Source organism: Sinocyclocheilus anshuiensis, unplaced genomic scaffold, assembly GCF_001515605.1.
Source record: "Sinocyclocheilus anshuiensis isolate Anshui unplaced genomic scaffold, SAMN03320099.WGS_v1.1 scaffold2257, whole genome shotgun sequence".
In the NCBI taxonomy this organism is placed as follows: domain Eukaryota; kingdom Metazoa; phylum Chordata; class Actinopteri; order Cypriniformes; family Cyprinidae; genus Sinocyclocheilus; species Sinocyclocheilus anshuiensis.
In genome coordinates, this window is record NW_015551137.1 from 254,852 (window position 1) to 279,451 (window position 24,600).

General features: G+C 37.5%; 2 protein-coding genes across 6 annotated transcripts in view; both read left to right on the forward strand.

Moving 5' to 3' along the window:
- Positions 1-2,187: 2,187 nt before the first annotated feature.
- LOC107663242 (gastrula zinc finger protein XlCGF57.1-like) lies at positions 2,188-15,920 on the forward strand. 4 transcript variants are annotated; one of them, XM_016453425.1, is made up of 3 exons: positions 2,188-2,262; positions 2,883-3,107; positions 14,582-15,920. In XM_016453425.1, the coding sequence occupies exons 2-3, from the start codon at positions 2,936-2,938 to the stop codon at positions 15,667-15,669; spliced, it is 1,260 nt and encodes a 419-aa protein (XP_016308911.1). In that variant the 5' UTR covers positions 2,188-2,262; positions 2,883-2,935; the 3' UTR covers positions 15,670-15,920. The 4 variants fall into 4 exon arrangements, with proteins under 4 accessions (XP_016308911.1, XP_016308914.1, XP_016308912.1 ...); XM_016453428.1 differs by lacking the exon at positions 14,582-15,920 and adding an exon at positions 5,058-6,131; XM_016453426.1 differs by having other exon boundaries at positions 2,190-2,262; positions 2,894-3,107.
- Positions 15,921-23,222: 7,302 nt separating this feature from the next.
- Positions 23,223-24,600, forward strand: part of LOC107663244 (gastrula zinc finger protein XlCGF8.2DB-like) — a 30,693-nt gene continuing 29,315 nt past the window's right edge. For both annotated transcript variants that reach the window (XR_001631306.1, XM_016453429.1), the window contains exon 1: positions 23,223-23,331. The gene's annotated coding sequence lies outside the window, so the exon portion shown is untranslated. The remainder of the gene's footprint in view (positions 23,332-24,600) is intronic.

The window sequence follows — 24,600 nt, forward strand, 5'->3', positions numbered from 1 at the left end:
TAATTAAATCTACAAATTTTTTAAAAAAACATCAAATATTAGATCAAGTAAGCACAGAATCAACTTTGCGCTGCTGCGCGCGATCGCGTCAAGGATCAGACAAATATACACGTGCATCTTGAAAAGCGAATGTTCTGGAAAGTGCTACGCTACGTTTTTGTGCCATCTAGTGGTTTAGAGGAAAATAATATCAAAGGTGCCTTTAACCCCGTTGTACCCTACATAGATAAAATAGATCATATCTAACATAAGGTATGGATATATGATATTTTGCAATCAATATGCACAAGGCTTAATTAGCCTTGCCATACTTAGAGTTTGTCCAAATTCTTCAATTCAAATTTTCTGCAACTGCTGGTATGCAAATTGAATAGGATGTGGATGAAACAAAACAAAAAATTATTATTATTGTATTTAATTTATAAAGTTGTGTTAATTCTTTCACTGTGTATTTAGTATACGAATGATTCATATAACTCTGCATTTGTATAAATAAAGCTGTTCTATTATTTTCTATTACTTTTTGTTTTGCCCATGTGTAAGGTTGTGAGGATTTGTGTAAAGTTTATATAACTTAATGTTGAGTTTTATTATTTTTGTGAGTTGCACTCTATTCATAGATTGGATTATTTTATTATAGTTATTATAGTCAATTTAATACAAATTGTATTTGACTGCTCTGATTTACAGAAGGGAATAAATGCCATTAAATGATAATAAGGTATCTCTGTTTATTGCTGATTTTAAAGCTTACTGAACTTTAAATGATTCAGATATCTACAGTTCTACATATAAATACACAATATAAGATTGGCCCCTCTGTATTAGTTGTGGCCCCTCTTGTGCCCCCCAGTTGAAAAAATCCTAGAATCGCCCCTTAATATGGAAAACCATGTAAATATTAACCATACATAAAATAATTGCAATTAATAGTGAATACCTTCTAACACCCGGCGAACAGCTTAGACGGTGTTCAGTACTGCCACGCCCCTTGCAGTCCCTTGCTCCGTCTTTCAACAAAAACTTTTTGGCGAATCCGGCACAGTACTCCCTCATGTTGTGGAAGCTGTCCTCAGTAAAATGTGCAGCACACAATAGCAAATTGGGGTTATAATGCTCAGGAACAGAGTTAAAAAAATACATTTCAACCACTGTTTCCTGACATCATCCGCTTTCTGAAGCCCAAACAAAGACGTATGGGCACGGAGGTGAAAAAAACAGCGTTTCAGGCGGTCGCCGCCCCTCCCCACCCCCCAACCATTCGAATTTCTGTAGGCGGGAATTCTTTTTAATGATATTCTAACGGGCCGCTTTGTGATATCACAAAGCCCAGAAACCAACGCTGTAGTCCAAACGAGCCGTTCGTTGTAGTTCTTGAAAAGGGATTTTTAAAAAACGAAATATCTCCCTTTGGAGTGGACTTTGAGATTTGTAACTTTCTAGATCTTTTTAATGCCCAAACATACACACTACACACTGACTACAATTAAAAAAGTGAAAAAGAATAATAGGACCCCTTTAAATGATTCAGATATCTACAATACACAACATAAGATTGGCTCCTTTTGTGCCCCCCAGTTGAAAAACATCCTAGATTCGCCCCTGCTGGTAGGGAGTTTGGTGTATTGGAGTGTGCTCAGACTTGAACATATTACGGATAGAAAACAATGTTTCTATTTCATTTTATTTATTTTTTTATAAATGTATTATTATTATTAGTAGTAGTTTTTTTGTGTGTGCTATGGTTCTGTTGAAAAAATGTATCAGTTTTAATTGGCTTGTTATTGAATAACTGTTCGCAACCCCTTGAATAAATGGTTTCTGCACTCAAACATGACTGTTTTGCCTTTTAGACAAAATATTACTCTTTTTTTTTAAATCTTTGTTTCCTGTATGTAAATATCGATGCGCTATACCCAGGGTTGCCAGGTTTTCACAAGAAAACCTGCCCAATCGCTACTCAAAACTAGCCCAATGGCGTTTCGAGGGGTTCCCAGTTAAAAATCGCGTTCTGGGGTAAAATACACGTTTTTTGGCGGGGTTCACCCGCTAAAATTCGCATTCCAGGGGATAAATATCATGTTATTGGAGTCGCTTCAACCCGCGGACATGAAACACAACCCTCGGCAACAGTGTTAAAGTAGCCCAACTCCGCGGGAAAACCGCGGACTTGGCAACACTGACTATAACGGACTTTTATTTTGGGCTGACGGTGTGACGTCATAAGGCTGCTCCGCGTTCTGGTGATTCGACTGTAGAAAGGTTTGTGTTTTAAGCGTTGATAGTGTTTAAATCGACACAGAGAATTCAGTCTATTTATTTATTTATTTTTTTACAAGCGATGTAAAATGAATGAAATATTATTGAATGTAATGTTGTGATGCTTTATCTAACGCTAATGCACTTTTTTTTGTGACTAAAGCACATCCACACATGAGTAACAGAAACGGTGCGTCTCATTTCGTTCCCTATATCGTGAATCCGCTTATCATAAACATGAATCCACTGGAGGGTTGTGATAAGATTAATTGTTTTGCAAAATGATAATCACCGCAAGCTGACGTCACATGCTGATCAAAACAGTGTAACTGCAACGAGAACTTTTACAAGCTAGTCACAAATGTTTTAGAGTCTAATCGATTAAATGTGATCTACAAATCATTAAATGCCAAATACTAACGGATTTTCAATATAAACTGTGTTATTTAATTCATTTGTAGTGCTAGTTTTGAGTGTTGTTGTTTATAATCAGGCCATGAACTCTTACTGACTCCCTTCCCAGTGTGCTGACTACTGAACTAGGGAGCTGACTGAGATGCACAGATGTAGAATTTTGTATTTATTTTTCTCTCTGATAATTATTCTCATCTTAAACATGACAGTGTCCAAACAGAAAAACTGGTGAAGCAGCTGAGATCCACGTAACACACCAAAGATGGCGTTTATTAAAGAGGAGAGTGAAGACATGAAGATTGAAGAAGCATTCAGAGTCAAACATGAAGATACTGAGGAACAAACAAAGATGGTGTTTATTAAAGAGGAGAGAGACGACATGAGGATTGAAGATGCGTTCAGAGTCAAGCATGAAGATACTGAGGAACAAACAGGTTGGTTTTCATTCTCAAAGCTTAACTCACTCATTTGATCCTTATTAAAATGTCCAGCTCTACAGAAATGAATGATATTAGGGCCTTTCGCACCGCGAGAACCTTTTCATAGTACCAGAACTAATTGTGGAACTACACACTTTTTGGCGTTTTCGCACCGCAGGAACTGGGTGCGATTTGGGGAAGCGAACTGGGGAAGTCGTGGCCTAATGGTTAGAGAGTCGGACTCGTAACCCAAAGGGTGCGGGTTCGAGTCTCGTACCGGTAGGGATTGTAGGTGGGGGGAGTGAATGTACAGCGCTCTCTCCCACCTTCAATACCACAATGATGGCTTACGTCACTTCTTAGTACACACTGTCGGTGCGAATGCAGCCCTTTAAATGGTACTGGGAAATAGTTCGCGCAAAATCGTCCCAGTACTTTAGTACTGTACATTTAGTTCTGGAACTAAAGCGGTGCGAAAGGCCCTATTGAGTGCTTCTTCTGAACTACTTTTTATCAGCAACACGTACATACGTTATCATAGATTAAGTTGATTAGATGCAATATTTGCCAAATACACAGATGTTTCTCACATTTTCATGGAATAACATGAATGCTTTTCATTCAATACCTTATATAAATGGTAAATGATAACTGAGGCTTTTGTTTCAGGGTGCTTATATTTTAATTTGACTTTGTGATGTTTTCTCACCCATGTTTCATTTTATTTAACAAAATAATTATTTGTGATCAAACATTAATTGGCAGACCCCCAGCTGAAGACTCTTGTCTTAAAGAAAGTTAATTGTTAGCAATATGGTGAAGCACAATGGTTTTCAACTCTTGAGGTCCCCTTTCTTGAAGAGTTTAGCTCCAGCCTTGATAAAACTCGTCTGCCTTTAGCTTTCTAGTAATTAAGAAGACCTTGATTAGCATGTACATATGTGTTTGATTTTGGGTTGGAGCTAAACTCTGTAGAAAAGGGGGTTTTAAGTAGGGCTGCACGATTAATCGAATGCGATTGTCATGTGCATTTTGATAGTAATGCCGGTTTTGTAATCAGCAGTAAATCATCATCACGTGCTTTCAGATGGAGCAGAATTTACTACACATAGCCGTAGTTCACTGACAAGTTACGCAAAGAATCGCAGACGATTTTATTGCGCGATTATGAAATCGAAGAAATCATTCGCGATAATGACAGTTGTTTGCATAGCTTCTCAGTGAACTACGGCTCTGTGAAGTAAATGCTGCTCCATCTGAAAGCATGTGAAAATACCACATTTAATAACATATTTTTACTCCAAACTCACTTCATAACGTTAGTCGAGTGTTTGAAATAAATCCTTCTGTGAGATGATGTGGCTTCTTACACAGAATAAGGCACATATTTCATAGTATTTAAGCAGTGATAAAGGCCTTGCATTATAAATATACTTTATTTTAATGAAAATTATAATAATAAGGACTCAGATAAACCGTATATTGCCGTAGTCGTGTGTTTATTAGTCACGTTGAATCAATGAAAGCAGTTGAATCTTCTGTTTATTCAGCTGCAGCGATAGGCATTTTCTGGGTTTTTTCTACTAGGTGTATTTGGAGTTTCAGCGCGAGAGCGCCCTCTGGCCTTTGGATGGAGATTTACTGCTGATCACAGAACCGTGCTTCACTCAAAGATACGCATGACAATCGCAGGCTCTGTCGAATCCCGATCGCGATTCCATTTCGATTTATTGTGCAGCCCTAGTTTTAAGGGCCAGAGATGAGAACTTCAGAAACTTCTGGCTGGTGTATTGGGGCAAGTTGGAGCTAAACTCTGTAAGACACCGCCCTCCAGAGCAGGTTTGCACACCCCTGGTATAGGGTCTAGTATACATGTTGGTTTTCATGCATTATATCTAAATGTTTTGACGTCTTATCTTGTGCCATTAAACTGAGTTTTTATTTTTGTTTGTTTTTTCGCATTAGACCTAATGGCACTGAAAGCGGAGAAAGAAGTACTCAATGAAACTGAAAAAGAAGATCAATATGAGAATCTTCAAAAGACAGGAACTAGAAGTTTCGCTCAACAGGGAACCCCTAAAGATCAAACTGGGGAGAGTTTCTCTCATAAAGTAAGTCTTGAAAGGCACATAAAGATTCACACGGGAGAAAAGCCTTTCATATGCCTTCAGTGTGGAAAATGTTTCACTCTAAAAGAAAACTTCAAAAGGCATGTGAGGTCTCACACTGAAGAGAAGCCTTACGCATGCCAACAGTGTGGTGTGAGTTTTGCTCAACATGGACACCTTGAAATCCACATGAAATTTCATACTGGGGAGAGCCCTTTTACTTGTCAACATTGTGGAAAATGTTTCGCTTGTAAATCCATTCTTGAGAGTCACTTAAGAATTCACACTGAAGAAAAGCGTTTTGCATGCCCTCAGTGTGGAAAATGTTTCAATCAACGAGGAAACCTTAAAGCCCACATTAGAATACACACTAGAAAGAGTACCTTCATCTGCCAACAGTGTGGAAAGAGTTTCACTCATATAGGAAGTCTTAACGGGCACGTGAGAACTCACACTGGAGAAAAACCTTTTACATGCCAACAGTGTGGAGACAGTTTTGCTCACAATGGAAACCTTAAACTCCACATGAGAATCCACATGGGAGAAAAGCCTTACAGTGTGTAATAAGTTAAACTCAAATCCTTAACAGGCACATGGGAATTCACACTGGAGAGAGCTCAGTTACCTGCGTACAGTGTAGAATTGTTTCAACATTTGAAATGTTTCAGCACTTCTACATTTAAAACTCCAGCATACAGAATGTTAGAATGTTATTGAGCTGAACTGACTTAAACTAAATAATGACAATATTGGCTTTTTTGAGTGGCTTTACAACATAATCTAAATTGTCTTCATACTGTAGAGTTTCCATGATTAATTCAGTTATTTCATTGTTTATCTCTGTGAAGCTGCTTTGATGCAATCCATATTGTGTAAAGTTTTATAGAATAAAGGTGACTTGACAGAGTTCACACTGGAGTGAATTGTTTCACCAACCCTCAAGATCGTGATTTACTCAGTTCTTTTCATTCTTTTCTTATGGGTAAAAAGAAGTTGAAAATACCTTAGCAGTCCACCCATCCTGCTGGGAGTTGCATTTAGATATGTAAATATTTTCTTCATGTTTTCTTTTCACTAACAATAAATATATAAATAAATGCGTGCATCAATCAGAGTGCAAACAGTAAAATATCTTGAGGCAGGCGCGACGCGCTCTCTATTATGGATTAAAAGAAAGGAATAAAATGTATGTTAAAGGAACACTCCACTATTTTTGAAAATAGGCTCATTTTCCAACTCCCCTAGAGTTAAACAGTTGAGTTTTACCGTTTTCGAATCCATTCAGCCGATCTCCGGGTCTGGCGGTAGCACTTTTAGCTGTAGCTTAGCATAGATCATTGAATCTGATTAGACCGTTAGCATCTCCTTATATTTCCTAGCTGGGGACTATTTTCAGGCGCTGCGTAATATCATTGCGCCTGCTGCACCCATGGTATGGCAGCAAAGTTCCTTGATTATTACGCTGGAATGAGAGTATAGTTCCTAGCCATATCGACCTAGAAAATCGCAACTTTTCATTTTCCGTCGGTCTTAGTACACGATGTAACTACAGAAGAGTCAAGTTTTAAATAGGAAAAATATCGAAACGCTTTGGTCATTTTTGACCGAGATGCTAACGGTCTAATCCGATTCAATGAGCTATGCTAAGCTGCAGCTAAAAGTGCTACCGCCAGACCCGGAGATTGGCTGAATGGATTCGAAAATGGTAAAACTCAACTGTTTAACTCTTAGGGGAGTTGGAAAATGAGCCTATTTTCAAAAATAGTGGAGTGTTCCTTTAATAAGTGTAGAATTGCATTGGCTGTTCGTTCACACAGGCACCTAGTTCACATAGTCCCACCCCTGACAATGATTGACAGCTTTCCATGTAGACATAGGACATTTCAAATTTGAAAATTGATTCCATTTGAGTTTTGGCAGATTACATGCGTGGCACAGAGAAAGTGAAAAAGCAAATGTAATTAATATTGCTATTTAAATATGACAGGCTCATAACTCGTAAGACATGGGAAATACTGTTGCAAATCGATTTTGCTTTTTCATTTGAAATTTGGCAGTCACTGTGCGCAAAAAACGCAAACGGTAATGCAAAATTTGCAATTGCATTTGGATTGTCACAATTTATGCGTCCACATATGGAAAACGCAATTGAAAATACAATTTGCAATTCTTTTTGAAAATTGGCTGGAATATCGTTTCATACCAAAGAATTCAGGCCGTCATAAAAGCCAGAGGAGTAACAAAGTACTAACTGTGTGTTTTGGTGGATGATTCCATATTTTTTTCCTCAACATTGAATGATTTCATAATTTTTATGAAATTAAAATTATTACTACTTTACTTGATATGGAAAACAAATTTTCATTAATTAAAGGAGTTTAATAATATTTGTTTGAGGTATGTTTAACATAACCAGAATGTTGAATTATTAAACAAAAATTGTTTTGTGTTTGCCAGGGATTGTAATTGTTAAATAACCATTTAACAAGTGATATAATAATGTATCATTACTGCTTGGCTAAAAATTGGAAAATTCAGCATTTAAAGCATGTCATACGGTAGGGCTGGGTGATAGAGTCAGAAAAATCATATGTCTGTAATTTTGGGCTGAATGGCTTAGTAGTAATGGTAACACTTTAGAATAGGGAACACATTCACTATTAACTACGACTTTTCCCTCAATTCCTAATTTGCTGATTAATAGTTAGTAAGGTAGTTTAGAATAAGGTCATGTAGAATAATGCATTAATATGTGCTTAATTAGTACTAATAAATGGCTAATATTCTAGTAATATGCATGCTAATAAGTTAGGAGACCTTAAAATAAAGTGTTACCGTAGTAATATGTTCTGACTCTTATGCAGCAATATTGAGGATGCAACAAATGCCTCGTTTATAATGGCTTTTAATGTTTTTGTCTGGTCGTGCCGGGACAGGGCATCACAATATGGTAAGGGGCATAACATTTCCGTCACACGCTTGAGGTATTCGGCCAATCACAACGCACTGGATAGCTGGCCAATCACAGCACACCTTGCTTTTCAGACCAATGAGCTTTGTAAAAATCGACACGTTTCAGAAAGGCGGGGCATAGAGGAGAAACAATAATGTACAGTATGTGGAAAATAATGTTTTTTTTAACCTTAAACCGCATAAACATTTCATTACACCAAGTACACAAAATAATGTTCTTTTTAGCAACATCATATGACCCCTTTAAGTCTTAAAGTCCCCCTGTGGTGAAAATCAAGTTTATGTTGTTTATTTGTCTAAGTGGTGTTTTTAATATATGCTTTTAGACAAACCATGTGCCAATCCATTTATCAACACCATTGCTGAGTATTTTTTCCTTAAAACTGTAGTTTCCCAGTTTCCCAAAGGCAGTCACAGAAACTTGGTTTGAAACAGCCTTTTTTTTTCGCTAGAGCGTCTCTTGACATCAGGGAGTGAGGTTTACCTGCACAGCACCTACTCGCTGGCCTCCGTTACAAAAGCAGAGGGTCTAGTGAGAAGGCAGCCAGATTAATCCGGTAACAGTTATATTTGTTCTATAGATGTTTCGCTAACTGTTAATATTTCCCCATATTTTCACGATGTCATGTGCTGTTAGCGCTTATTTATTTGTATTTAGAACCGCTAACTTGAATAATAACCCGCGGCAGCAGTGTAAAAGTAGCCCGGAGTCAGACGCACATCTCCCGCATTGACAACCGCACGTCACACGCGTATGATTGCAGGCGTGATTTGGAATCACGAACTTGGCTGCATTTGAGTCTTCAAGGCATTTTGAGGACACAACATCAAGGAAGTAAATTTTACGAATGTTACAGTATCCACTGTAGTTGTCCGCTAGTAAAAACAGTTTTATCAGTCATTATCTGTGTACGAACCAGCGCAAACAGATAGTTACCTCACGAAGTTAGCCATCAGTCTCCTTGCTTACGTTGAACATACCAGCTTATTTCTGGTTCAAACACATATGGCTTAATTAAACCAATATGTCCACTTGCCATTGCCATTGTATCACGTTTACTACAGTTCAGTTAGTGGATCAGGAGGCGCTGGCTGCTGTGACTGAGCGGAGGCGGGGCTAATTTGCATATTCGTAGATCCTCGTATAGTAAATGAGGCAAGGGTGTAGAGTTGCATTCAAGCTATTTTAAGGCATGAGAAAATTATTTTCAAAAAACATTTAAATATGCCATTTTGATGATCAAATATGAGTTTTAAAGACTACAGGGGGACTTTAAATTGTACAAAAAAGTCTTATGATTTCAATAGGTCTTAAATTTGGGGACAGATAGACCAGAATTGCGATATGGCTGAATGTCACGATTAAACTTCAAAAGGCTATGATTTCATTAAATAAACATGAGCGCTGCACTGCTTTGTGTACAGCGTTACCATGGAAACAGTTATTTTTCTAACAAACGCTCCACCTGCTGGCAGAGAATGAATGTGCATTTTCAATAAAACTGTTGTTTTGTTCAAAGTTCAAACAAATGCAAAAATCTACCCATGTTCACATAAACACACACACATATATGAAAAATGTTGAATAGGGAAAAAATAATTATTTGTGCTAAAAGCCGATCAGATGACAGGTGTGTCACAGCGTGCATCACGAGCCGTCACAAGAGAGTGCCAGAATTCAAATAAACAAGATTCCGAATATCTTTGACTTTTTTTTTTTTTAGTGGATGGTCTCATTCTGTTTGTGTATGCTACAAAGCCATGTTGTTTTTTACTACCAAGACGCAGTTTTTTGAGTGCAAGTTATTCCATAACGGACACATCAACAACTCTCCCCGAAGAAATGAGACGTAAACAAAGGAATTACCATCCATATTACAACGTTATTGTTTCGTTGGACTAAAAGTGCTCTATGGGATGTTGTTCAGTGGAACCTTACCTTTCTAACTAAACTGGGATTTACTGCAGTGGATGTTTATGACTCGTTATTACGATGAATCTGGTACATACTGCGTTTTTATAATGCATGTTTTGATGTGTACTGCTTACACAAATCTAGCAAATACATTCCTTATAAGCTTTCCATTTGAAAAACAGCGATCAATCTTTAGAATATTTAGTTTGTCAAGATTAATTATGTCCCTTTTCATTTAATCTATTTGTAAACATTGACACGTGCAAACAAAGAGCGTTCAGTGCGCCCGCATCCAGGTGCGGGTTATCAGGTTAAAAAGTCTTAAATTTGAGCTTAAAAATCCTGCAGAAACCCGGCTTTATAATGTGAGGTGCAACATGATGTATACAATCAACGCTTCATACAATATTGTTCATGTCGCATCTTATGTCATGTCAGACCTTTCAGACATATTTTCATTACACCGGCTCGTTCACCAGTAATGGCATGCAACATATGTTCACCTGTGAATACAATAACTTACCTGCTTTTAACAGGATGCTCCAGTGTTTAACTAATCATCTATCTGAACGATCGGGCTAGTGCTGCTTCCTCGAGAAAGTTTATCATTCTCACATGTGGTCAGTTTACAAGTGTTTTAAGCCATTCAAGCACAAGAAGAGCGACTTTCTCATCTTCTTGAGCCAATGCACACAAAATTGTCAGAATGGCTTTATCCATATAAACATGTATTGTTTCTGACCCGCTCTTCACCCCAAACCATCAAGTCCACGACTTCTTCCATCCGTAACGGTAGTACTTCCTCCATTTCAAAACAAGCATGCTCAAAAAGTAAAGAAATGCTTATATTACTTCACTGGCCAACAAAGCAAAATAACCCTGTGATGCCACACGCTGTGGTATTGCATGGTGTTTTTTTTTGTTTTGTTTTTTACTAAAGTGGAAATCAGTTTACTAAATGTAAACTTGACTGGCTGCTTCATTTCCACTTTAAAATGTCTAGCTCTATAGAAATGATATTTTTGAAGAATGACATGAGAGTCCTAATTAAAGTGTTTTTATTTGACATGGAGCGGGTCGCCCCGTGTGAACAGACCTCATGTTGAGATCACATAAACAAGTACAAATGCTGCCTTAAAGTGAACCTGATTCAACTTCCAAGTCATGCCATGCATGGTGTAAAAACAATACAGAAGCAGCCTAAACAAAATAAGATTTTTCTATAACATTAAAGGGATGGATCACCAAAAAATGGAAATTCTGTCTTAATTACTTACCCTCATGTCGTTCCAAACACACAAGACCTTCGTTCATCATTAGAACACAAATTAAGATAATTTTGATGTTTTAATTTTCATAGATGGTCCTTATTTTTAAAGGGATGGATAACCAAAAAATGGAAATTCTGTCTTAATTACTTACCCTCATGTCGTTCCAAACACACAAGACCTTCGTTAATCATTAGAACACAAATTAAGATAATTTTGATGTTTTAATTTTCATAGATGGTCCTTATTTTTGTTTTCTTTGTACACAAAAGTATTCTCATAGCTTCATAAAATTAAGGTTGAACCACAGATGTCACATGGATTATTTTAACAATGTCCTTAATACATTTCTGTGCCTTGACTGTGGTAGTTCCCTTTCTGGGTCAGAAAGTTAAAATAGTTCTTCAAAAATATCCTAATTTATGTTCCGAAGATGACCGAAGTTCTTACCGGTTTGGAACGACATGAGGGTGAATTCTTTAACAGTTTCACAATAAACCATGATGCTATTCCCGACATATTACAGTATTACTACAGTTTCATATTGTAAACCTTGTTAAAACTATATATGAATGCCAGGATTTGATAAATTCAGCATAGATCCTGTCCAGCATTAAGCAAAGTAAGCAACAATAACATTTATAAAGTACTTCTAAAGCGGAGTAAAAATACTTCACTACTGTACGCCTCTGCTCCCGACCATTAAAGCATATTCAAAGGTATTGTCTGGAGTCTGTCTGGTTACTACTGCGCAGCGGGTTAGTGGAGCACTAGAGGCCTTTATTCCCAAAGTAATAGTGTTCATAGGGGGCGACGTGAACTATCTCCAGAGTGAGGTGTTAACGACACGGTCAGAAGCTCCACACTACGAAATTAACAATATTAATAACACAACTTATTCATTCTTTCTCTCATTTTAGTAATGCATCAAACATTTTCTGGTGTGCCAACTTTCAAATGTATTTAATTATTACAAAAAAAAAGTAAAGTCAGCCCTACATAGGGTTGTCATGGATAAAAAATTAACCTTGTGAACCCTGTTGAGCCAAAGACAGTAATAGAAACAAAGAACAATAAACCAATCTGACTTGCATTTGGTGTTATTCCATTTTCTCTCTTTCCATAATGCACACATAAATAAACAAGTAATTCAAAACTTCTTTGGAAAACAACAAAACAGAAGAAAAAAACCTCATATATACATACATTGAAAAATCAGTTCAAAAAGAGTAATCAACGAAATCCAAAACTCTTTGCATAACTAACACTTTTCTAGAGGTACCTCGTCTACCCTGAAAATAATCCTTGAACAGCATAACAATTTTGTAAAGTAAAACTGGCAAAAAAATAATAATTCCATTAAACCAACTTTATAAGGACAGAGAACATCTTTCAGTTCAAACGTTCAATGATTCAATTCAGACTATCAGTATTTCAGTTGTAACAGTTAAAACGTTCAGTGATTCAATTCAAACTTATATTAAACAATATTAAAATACTCAATTCAGTTAAAAAAAGTTCAAAAGTCCCCGTTAAAAGATTTGGTGATTGAGCTTTCTTTTGGTTTAAAGGAAGAGAGGCTAAAGTCCGAAGAGCAACAAAAGTTCCATCCAGTATGGTTCTTTTAATTTTCCAGCTAGATCAAGAATGATTAATTTTCCCAAAAATGCAATTCAAATCATCTTAACACCGTTTAGGAGCATCACAACCATCTACCCACATAAATAGAAAATAAACAGCGAAATAGTTGTTCATCCCGTTGCATCTTTCAGGTCGCCATTATGAATCGGGAAGTTCAGAACTGTCCTTTCACCGTAGTCTTTACCAGCTCTAATCCGTAGCTAATTCACAAAGGCCTGGTTTCACAGACGGGGCTTAGACTAATCCAGGATTAGGCCATAGTTCAATTAGGACATTTAAGTAATTTTTTTATACATGCCCCTTAGAAAAAACATTACTGGTGTGCATCTTGAGACAAAACAAAGGCACTAATATATTTTAAGATCAGTCGGTGCAAGTTTCTTTCAGTTGTAACCGCTCAGACTTACATTTTAAACTGGAACTAGGCTTAAAGGGTTAGTTCACCCAAAAAATTAAAATTGGCCCATAAATTACACACCCTCAAGTCATCCTAGGTGTACTGTATATGACTTTCTTCTTTCAGACGAATCCAGTCGGAGTTATATAAAAAATTGTCTTTGATCTTTCAAGCTGTTTCATGGCACTCAGCGGGTGTTTGCATGCACCAGTCCAAAAACACTTTATTAAAATGCGCCCATCCATAAAAAAAAGTGTCTCACACGGCTCCGGGGGGTGAACAAAGGCCTTCTGTAGCGAATCGATGCGTTTTTTGTAAGAAAAATATCCATATTCAAAACGTATGACGTATGAGGCCGCTCAGAAGTGACGCACGCGGAAGCGCACGGGAGAGATCAAAACAAAACAACGGTCACTAATTAGAAGTACAAAACGAGGATTTGTAAAGAAGAATGTCGGAGGATTTCGATATAAGCCAGGAGGAGACTGGTTTTCCTTTGCTAAAGTAAGGAAACTTTGCTTCCTTTGCTCCTGTTAACAAACGTTGGTTTTCACGAGACTCACTGGCGCATGCGCAGCACTGACCTCATACGTCATCCGCCCGGAACTGCTTCCAGTGTACAACAATGAGCGCAAGCTCTGGAGGGCTGGTGTCTTACAGAGTTTGGCTCCAATTTGCCCCAATACATCTTCTGGAAGTTTAAGCTCTATACTCTGGCCCTTAAACCCCCCTTTCCAGCAGAGTTTAGCTCCCAACCTTTATCATTTAATTTGCGTTTTTGTTGTTTACGTGGAGACGGCAAATGCATCATTTTCAAAACCTTGCACTTTGAAACCCTTTTTCAAATGCTTGTGTTTTCAGGCCCCCAAAATCAGGTTGTCATGTAAATGAACTGCCAAAATTCAGAGACAGGGGTAGCTGCAGCCTGGAGCACTGGACATGCAAAAGGTGAATCGGTACAACAGAAACTACCCCTAACCCTACCCTCACACCCTGACAGACAGCTTTGTTGACCAATCATAAAGACTACCTTTCTGCACTCCCAAACCATTGCTCCAGCCTGCAGTTAATCCCTACTTGGAGAATTCAATGGTGTCATATAAAGATATTCTAAATGTATTGATCGCCGTTGTCTTGTGCCATTAAACTGCTATTCACTTTTATTTGCTTGTTTTTTTTTACCTTAGACCTACTGGCTTTGAAAGAGGAAAAAGAAATACTTAATGAAATTGGAGAGGAAGATCAACATGAGGATCTTCAAAAGACAGGAACTAGAAGTTATTTCGCTTGTTTCAGTCAACAAGGAAACTTTAAAGTCCACATGAGAATTCACACTGGAAAAAAACCTTTCACATGCACTCAGTGTGGAAAAAGTTTCACTCTTAAAATAGGTCTTAAAAGGCACATGAGAATTCACACTGGAGAAAAGCCTTACACATGCCCTCAATGTGGAAAAGGTTTCTGTCAAAATGGAAACCTTAAAGTCCACATGAGAATTCACACTGGGAAGATCTATTTCACCTGCCAACAGTGTGGGAAAAGTTTCACTCGTAAAGCAAATCATGACAGACACATGAGAATTCACACAGGAGAAAAGCTTTACACATGCCAATACTGTGGAGAGAGTTTTGCTCAACGTGAAAACCTTACTGTTCACATGAGAGTTCACACCAGAGAGAATTCTTACTTATGCTTTCAGTGTGGAAAAAGATTCCATCAACATAGAAACCTTAAAGTCCATATGAGAACTCACACTGGAAAAAAGCCTTTCACCTGTGAACAGTGTGGAAAAAGTTTCACTCGTAAATTAGGTCTTAAAAGGCACATGAGAATACACAATGGGGAAAGTCCCTTCACCTGCCAATTTTGTGGAAGAAGTTTCACTCAAAAAGGAACCCTTAACAGGCACATGGGAATTCACACTGGGGAGAAGCCTTTTTCCTGCCAACTGTGTAGAAAAACCTTCACTCGTAAAATAGGTCTTGAAAGGCACATGAGAATTCACACTGGAGAAAAGCCTTATAAATGCGCTCAATGTGGAAAAAGTTTCATTCAACATGGAAACCTGACAGTCCACATGAGAATACACAATGGAGAGAGTCCCTTCGCCTGCCAACAATGTGGAAAAAGTTTCAATCATAAAGGAAGCTTTAACCGGCACATGAGAACTCACACTGGAGAGAGGCCTTACATATGCCTTCATTGTGGAAAGACTTTCGATCAACATGGAAACCTTAATGTCCATATGAAAATTCACACTAGGGCCTGGCAATAAAACGATAATGATCACAATATGATTTTTCTTTCTTGAACAGCAGTTTACTTGCTGATCGGTCTTGCTCACACAACCATATCCAAAAGAGTGCTTGAATATAGTGAAGAACATTACATTTCTTGTTGATTTAGTTTAAAAACTGTGCTGACGCTTTTAACAGGAGAAATACTGTGCCGTGAACAATACAGTTAGAAGGCTTTTCCATGGATTTACTATAGTAACACTGCACCATGGTATTGTGGCAGAAATGTGAAAAATATATGGAATTTTACTATATTAATATAGACATGTATTGATGTATTAAAGGGGACCTATTATGCCCGTTTTTACAAGGGGCCAGATTTACTATCAGCTTGTGCCAGTGCAAACCCTCATTTGGCATTTCAAAAACTACTGTCAGGATTTACTAAAGACACACAGTGGGAAATTAGTGCTGAAAAGGCATGGACACAGTTATTTTTGTGACTCACCTTAGAGAATATGCATTTGTAGGAGTTTCCCTTTCGATCTGTAAATGTATGGGATGAGATCATTTAAATGAATTAAGCAACACAATTTACTAAGATTTGCGCTTGTCAATTCCCTGTTAGTTGCAGCATTATTTAATGCCCCAAAAAAGCATGTCTTAAAGTCCGCGTGAACCGGAAGTTGCTGCCGTCTTTATTTCAGTGAAGTGACGTATTTCCAGCTGAAACGGAATATTGAGGGTTTTATTTTTGCGCTCCTCCTCGGTCTCTTACTCCTAGCAAACTAACGGTTGGAGGGGTGTGTTTAAGGATATTCTGCCCAAGCCGTCAAACTGAAGTCATCAGAGAAGGATTGCAATTCCAGAGCGGAAGTAAATGTTCAGAATTTGAATAAAGATTACCAAGACAAAATAGTTTTTTCAGTGGATTAACTAGGCCTGGGTGATAAAACGGTATCGATATTTATCGACGGTACACCCTCTTCGATAACGATAGACATTTTTTTCGATATAGCACACGATATAGGCACGTGCTATGAGTGACGCAGTCCGCACACACAAACACGAACACATGCTGAATTGAGTGCTGTGCCTGCCTGTGACGAGGAGATTGTGGGAAAAAAAAAAGATTATTAGTCGAATTTAAAATAAACCGTTGCATTTGAATGCAAAAATAGTACAATCAAATGTTAGGTGTGCGTCAGGGAGCGTCATTAGTGGAGCGTGAGATGCGGTGATGTTATAAGTGAAGTTGTTGCATTTTAATGTTTGATAAGTCTAGCCCACAAGACTCGCAATTGCTGTGTTATTCATTCAAAATATTAGAGAAATATAGTAGCTCAATGCATAGAAGATTTTGATTAGGTTAAAACCGAAACCAAGCCATTCACACAGAACGCATATTCGGCGCATTTTTTAGACGGACAAATATGCCTGCTGCTCTCCCGTCTCACACAAGAGATGTATAGAAAGCCATGCAAAGTTAAAACAGTTTAAACTTTTAGAAAACGCGTTACGAATTTGTGGAGGTTTATTCCGTTTCACTGCATCTCATATGTTTTTAAATGCAGTCTGTGTGATGGGCGATTCGGCTCTTTGTATTAAGCAATGCATAAATACATGATGCTGTTTTGTTCATAATTGTTTATGCAATTTACGAGATTATGTTTGATTTATATGAGTTAATTTAGACGTAATGCACGTTTTTCTTTTTATAGACAGTTATTTCCTTTGCGTTGGCAATTTAATGCGCTGCATTATTTTGCTCATTGCGCTCCCCTGTAGCTTCGGGAGACAAGACAAAAGTTTCCTTCAGACCTATTTAATCTGCATATAAAACATTAGAAATGAGATATGTTTAATTTTTATTTTGTGTTTGACTGTTAAAACAAAAAATATTTGTTGTTTGTCTCAATAAATTGGGTTAATTTAAAAATACAGTGGTTAAATTTAAACTTTTTTTTTTTTATTGCTCTGTTTTAAAAAAAGTTTATACAAATGTCAATAATTATCGATACCGAACGATATGAAACATTATATCGTTGATACATTTTTTTGCCATGTCGCCCAGCCCTAGGATTAACTTGCACAGATTAATTGTTCACGTCAAGACTAGCAATGTGCGCTAGTAAAGTAAATAAAGTCAATTTTGATTTCATGCGGACTTTAAAGCAGGCAGTAATTTGTGCTGCTCTTGGTAGATTGCGCTGGTCATTATGGAAATTAGATATTGCATCTGTGTTCTTTAATGTGCACCTTGTCAGTAAATCACCTGCAGAAATTTCCCCTCCCATCTGCGCTTTTATGGAATTGCGCTCTAATGCTAATTTGCCCTGTTTAGTAAATCTGGCCCAAGATTTAATAGGAGTCTCACGTGTACCCAGAACTCAAATACCCCATGGATTTATTTAAACCATACAGTAAATGCCTCCTTTTTTTTTTTTGGTGGGAAAAAAATGTGCTGTTTTAGTTGTGTGTGTACCTTTTAAAATTAAAAATGTAATATTTGATAATCATGCATAAAGCTCTGATTTATTTTTAACCAGTGCTTAACCATCATTGTAAAACACTTTATATCATGTTCTGCTTTAATTTCAATTGGTAACATGTTCCAGAGTTGGAAACCCTTCACAGAAAAAGCTTTTTGTCCTTGTGAAGTTCTACGATACAATCCTACAATAACCACCTACTGCATTCCTTGTGCTTCTACTATAACTACCCTGTTTCTTAAGGCCCTGATATACTCAAAAAAAAAAAGTTCCACCACCAGTATACTGTTAGCAAACATCCTGACACCGCCCACTCTGATGAAAGCAACATTTAAATTAATATGTAAATATGTGCTGCACGCTTTCCTCTCGGTAACAAAATAAACACAACAAAAATGGAGAAAACAGCAAGCATTTCTATATAAAAAAGCAGCTGATCATTTCAACATGGGTATGTTTGCACGAGCTCTGCAAATTAGCACTCCTCTGAAGTCACATTCCATGTATTTACATGGCATTTTATTCTATATATTGCTTAAAAGCAATCAGCAGTATTAAACATGAAAACAGTGTCAGTGTCTCATTTCATCAGAAGCACAACTTTATTTTCTATTATAAAGCAGCTCTCCATTGTGTTCATTTATTTTTTAACCATGGACATCTCACCTTCTAAGAACTAACCCTAACCCAGACTCGAATCACTCCAAACACAGCATCAGCGGGAGAACCAAGCACTCCAAAAACTTCACCAGTAGATTCAGCGGGAGATTCAAACACTCATAGTTCGGCTTCAGCATCGAACTACCATGTGAAACGCTACTGTGTCTCATGACACCGGACATTTTTCTTTCCACTCTAACAATGACGTCACATCCCGATAAGGAATATTTAAAGGGGAAGACATATTTTATTAGCAGAGTTTATCACATGAAATTCACTACAGCATACGCACATAAACAAATTCAGTCAGAATTTAACGTTTAGCCAAATGATAATTTTCTTCTTTATATTTAATCAACCTTTTTAATCAAATAATACACAATACGGACTAATACCTATTTAAACAAGTATTAACATTTGATATAAATTGATATACACCTTTATTTGTTTCCCTGCCGCTGGCTTCAAGCGGCAGCCTCTTCCGACTTCTGGTTTTTAGCGACAGCTGACGTATGGTTTTAGTGGCAGGTACTGTTGGGTGCCACTGGCAGCCACTTCCTGCTGACAGCTGGCATTTTTTCGCTGAACCCCCCCTCTCTGTCATTGTATATGATTAAAGGTCAAAAAAGGAAACCGAAAGCGTCTAATATCTTCTACATTTATTGTTCTATTTAAATTAAATTAAGATTGTAATGGAACCTGAATAAATTTAAAATGAGTGTACTATATTTCAGATCAACACATTTGTTTTCTGTAAAACTTAGTATTTTGATACCTAACAATATTTTCTGAATTATATTTCTACATAAAGTAATACTACCATTATAAAAAAAACACATATGAGATTATTTAGCAGATTAAAATAAGCAGATTAGTGCTATCTGTTTTAGTTTAAAAAATGTATAATCACAAGCCTGATGTTATGGAGAGATGCGAGACAGAGGCATGCGGATCCATTTGCAGGCTTTATTTAACAAGAGCGTGGTCGAAACAGGCAGGGATCGATAATAGCGAACAGTGACAGGCTAGGCAAGACAGAAGAGTAATCCAGTGAGCGGGCGTGGTCGATCTCTGGCGAACAATGTCCAAACAGGGTAATCCAAAGGGTTAAGCCTGTTATACTTTCCGCATGAGCAATCCGGACGCGTACACGGACAGCGCGGACTACTTGTATTTATACTTCCGAAAGCATACGCTGATGGTCCGCTCCGCGGACGTGTTCCATACATGCGTAGTAGATCAGCTTGAACAATAAACAAACAAGTGAACAAAGAATTGCCCAGAGTTATTGCACATCTGGCTGTCTTCATATTGTTTTATAGACTGTACAGGTTCGAGTAGCAACGGGCTTCTTCACACAGCCTACGCATGCGCAGTAGCCTACTGGTCACAAAAAATGGGAGGCATGCGGATGTCCGCGCGGAGCCTCTGCGCACACTCTCCGATTACGATTTTTACATCACGCATACCATAGCGGACCCTAGCGGACTCACGGACGCGGAAAGTATAACACAGGCTTAAATCCAAGACAGGCGAAATCCAAAAACACGACTAGGCTAGACAGGGCAATGACTTGACTGAACTAGGAAACTGGCTCCGTAATAATGCTATCAGCAGAACAGTGATACATGCATACAATACTCGGCAGTAAATGGTTGTTTGAGACTGATTCTTATAGTGGGTGTAATTGGCTGCAGGTGTAAACATAATCAGTGAAATGGAGTATGGGAAATGTCCGTGGTGACGTGGAAGTCTGTGTAATATGAGAGTCAATATAATCAGAAGGCGACCTCTGGTGGCGAGCAGATGGAAGAATCCGGACCAGATTCGTGACACCTGCTCTGCTCTGATTAGTCAGATGGCCCAGGTTGTTGCAATTGGTTGCTTACAGTGGTACAACAAAATGGCAATTACCAAAACTGAATCTCAGCTTTAGAGGCTTCCTCAATCCTCAGCGGTTGTACACACTGTAAAGACAGTAACAATCTCATTGATTTTGATGTCATTTGATGTTGCAACTGTAATTCCTCTTCATCAGCATTAAGAAGTGTATGTCCAACAACAAAGTGATGTGTATATCTTTGTGTATATTTATTGAGGTCTTTTTACTGTCACGTGACCATGTATTTTGGAACCACCAATCATTTCTGCCAGAATGTGAAAAGGAGAAACATGGGAGGAGTGGAAGGCACCCATTTACTTTAAAAACTGTTTTTGGCTTGTCAAAATGTAATTTTAGCATAACAAATGTAATCGCTGTTACTTCAAAGCAAATTTATCCAGGGCTAAAAATATTTACGATGCATATAGGTGACATTGCAAAAAAGCTACCATGCAAAGAATCTTTTGACTAAAATATTTATTAGTTTCAGTGATATTTATTCCTTCAGTTTTTAATTTTATTTTACTCAACAAACACTGTTTAGTCTGTTTTTGGGAAGGCTGCAACTTTGGTGTTCAACACATTGTTTAAAAAATGCAAACAATTAAAGATATTGAAATTTAAACTTCATTTACTGGGTTTTATTTTGTTCAAGTTAGCTTGGAAAGAAATATGACTTTTTGTAAAAAATAATTTAGTTTTTAAAAGAGGTAAATTATCCTTAAAATTTCACATGGGTTTGAATCGGATTCAGTTATATGGTCCGTTTACAATCTGTGGTCTGTTGCATGAAGCTTGCTAAACAAACTCTGAGTTTCAGAGTAGGTTTAGAGTTAAAGGGATAGTTCACCCAAAAATGAAAATTTGATGTTTATCTGCTTAGAAGTGAAGAAGTGAAGTGACATGTGGCCAAGTATGGTTACCCATACTAGGAATTAGTGCTCTGCATTTATCCTTCGGCTGGATATCAACACACCCATTAACGTAAACTACGCCAGAGCGCGTACACACCTCACGCACCGGATGCCGTGCACGCGCTCAAAGACAGTTGGACATAGTGGTGTATTAGAGGTAAAAAATGATATAAATACTGTTCGGTTTCTCGCACAAACCGATCGTTTCGTGTCTTAGGACATCAATGTGTCGTCACGAGCCGCAGGGTTTAATTTGGATTTGTCTGTGCATGTTTTTTTTACTCTCATAGATTTTGTTACATTGCCATGCATTATACGACTGATAGACTGCAACGGTTAAAGTTAAAAATCATCATGTGTTCTACTGAAGAAACAAAGTCACCTACATCTTGATGCCCTGAGGGTAAGCAGATAAACATCACATTTTCATTTCTGGATGAACTATCCCTTTAACAAAACCAAACAAACAAATACAACCTGGGGGGCTGTTTCATAAAAGACGCTAAGAAAAGTGGGTATTAAAGTCCAAAACCTGTCCTGAAATCAACTAAAAAATCAATCGGGACTAAAGCGGATTAATAAACGACATTTTAAATTCACGCAATCTCACTAATTCGATCCAGGTTCAATGAGTCAGGATAATTTGATGTGCACGCTTATTCTTAAACAGCCCTTAATATCGATCATGGATCAATCGATCCACCATAGCAAACAGCGAATATATTTGTGCTGTTTAATGCATTCTTCTGTAGAAATACTATACAACATCATGCAAGTGTGATTTCCATTGTAATTATAAATAAGCTACACATTCAACATCATGACTTTCCAGGAAATAAACAAAATAATACAGCATTTTAACTAGATATGTCAAACATTAAGGCTGGGTAATTGTGCATGTTGCACAATTTGTGTGTGTGTGTGATTCCACTTAGACGTGACTGTTTTGCCTTTTAGGCAGCATTTCACATATTACTTTCATTGTTAGTTATTTTCAGTACATCATTGTACAAGATGTATATTTATTTATATGTATTATTATTTATATTTATATATCGATTTAACCACTGAATACTATCTGATATGCAAATATATCTTTGTTTTCTGTATTTAAATGTCTATGCACTATACAGGGGTTTATTTTGGTCTGACGATTTGACGTCATAAGGGTGCGCCGCGCCGAAGTGTCTGATTCGAAGATTTAGAGGAAAAGATAGGTAGATGGAAATTTAAATCCGCAAATTGGGAAGCATTTAAATATATTACTGATGTTAAGTTTCAAGAGTTGAGCATAAATGAGGAAATGGAGGATGTAGAAAAATATAATGAGAAATTATGTGAAGTATTGTATAGTACAGCTGAAGAGGTTATTGGGAAGAGTAAAGGGGGAAAAAGAAAGAAGACAGTACCGTGGTGGACAGAATTATGTAACAAAGCAATACAAGCCAGAAAAAGGGAGAGTATGCTTTAACAATAGAAAAGAAGATATAATAATTACTCGACTTCGAATAGAACATTCTGGTTTAAATCATTCATTATTCACAATAGGGAAACATCAGTCAGGATTGTGTACTACATGCAGTGAAGCAGAGACTATTGAGCATGTACTTCTACATTGTGCAGTATATACCAATATACCCGTTAATGCTTCACACTCCAGTCCAGTTGGTGGCGGTAATACACCATAAGTTGGCTTGTCAACCGCCATAAAATCGTACAAGAAGAAGAAGTGTCTGTTTCGGCTGAAGAAAGGTTTGTTTTTAAAGCATTTATAGTGTTTAAATTGATACAAAGCATTCATTGTATAGTCTTTACAAGCGAATTAAATATCATTCAATATAATGTCGTAATGCTTTGTCATGCTTCTCTTTGCGTACGTAATTTTTGTGTGTGTAAAGTGCATCCACGCACGAGTAACAGAAAAAAACGTTTAAGAAAATTAACCATGGTCTTATTATAGTAAAAGTGTAGCAACCATGGTTTTTTGGCATATGAATTAACATTTGTATAACCAGTTTTACAACAAATACCATGGTTAAATTATGGTTAGTGCAGCAAAACCGTGGTTGATTTGTTGTTACAATTGTTTAACTATAGTAACCATGCTTTTTGTTTTATTTCTAGTAAAACCATGGTTAATTTTCGTAAGGGATGCGTCTCGTTTCGCTCGTGAATCAGTTCATCATAAACATGAATTCGGTCACTGGCGAGTACGTTAGTGAGGGAAAAACGGAGTTTAAACTTAAAAAACTGTATGAAATGAATTGCTTCCTTGTTTTTTTTGTGCATAGTTGCACCGGTGTTATGGATCAACTGGGTGTGTGCGTGCGTGCATGTGAGCTAGTGATGTCCGGTTCGCGAACGAATCGTTCGATTTAACCGGTTCTTCTTAGTGAACCGGTTGAACCAGTTCACCAAATCTGACTGAATCATTTGAAACGGTTCGCGTCTCCAGTAAGCATTAATCCACAAATTACTTAAGTTATTCACTTTTTTAACATGGCTGACACTCCCTCTGAGTCGAAATAAACCAATATCCCGGAGTAATTTATTTACTCAAACAGTACACTTACTGAACTGCTGTGAAGAGAGAACTGAAGATGAACACGAGCAGAGCAGCCGGATAACGACGGTTCGCGGAAAAGAACCGAACTTCCCATCACTAATGTGAGCTATTTTACGTCCCATTCCACAGGAATTACAGTTCTCCGTCGCTACGACAGATTTCCGTTAATTGGAAAAAACGAGGGGAAAAGAAACATGTAGCGCATTGTTGTTGTTCTGCGGCACACCAAAAATCCTCCCCGCCACGCTACAGCTTCTCACTGACAACATGTCATTCACAGTCGGGTTATTAGCAGAGAACAGAGCAGGACTTGAATTTCGGCGCGGGATTGCAGCTATTAAAGGGGTCATATGATGCTGCTAAAAAGAACATTATTTTGTGTATTTGGTGTAATGTGTTTATGCGGTTTAAGGTTAAAAAAACACATTATTTTCCACATACTGTACATTATTGTT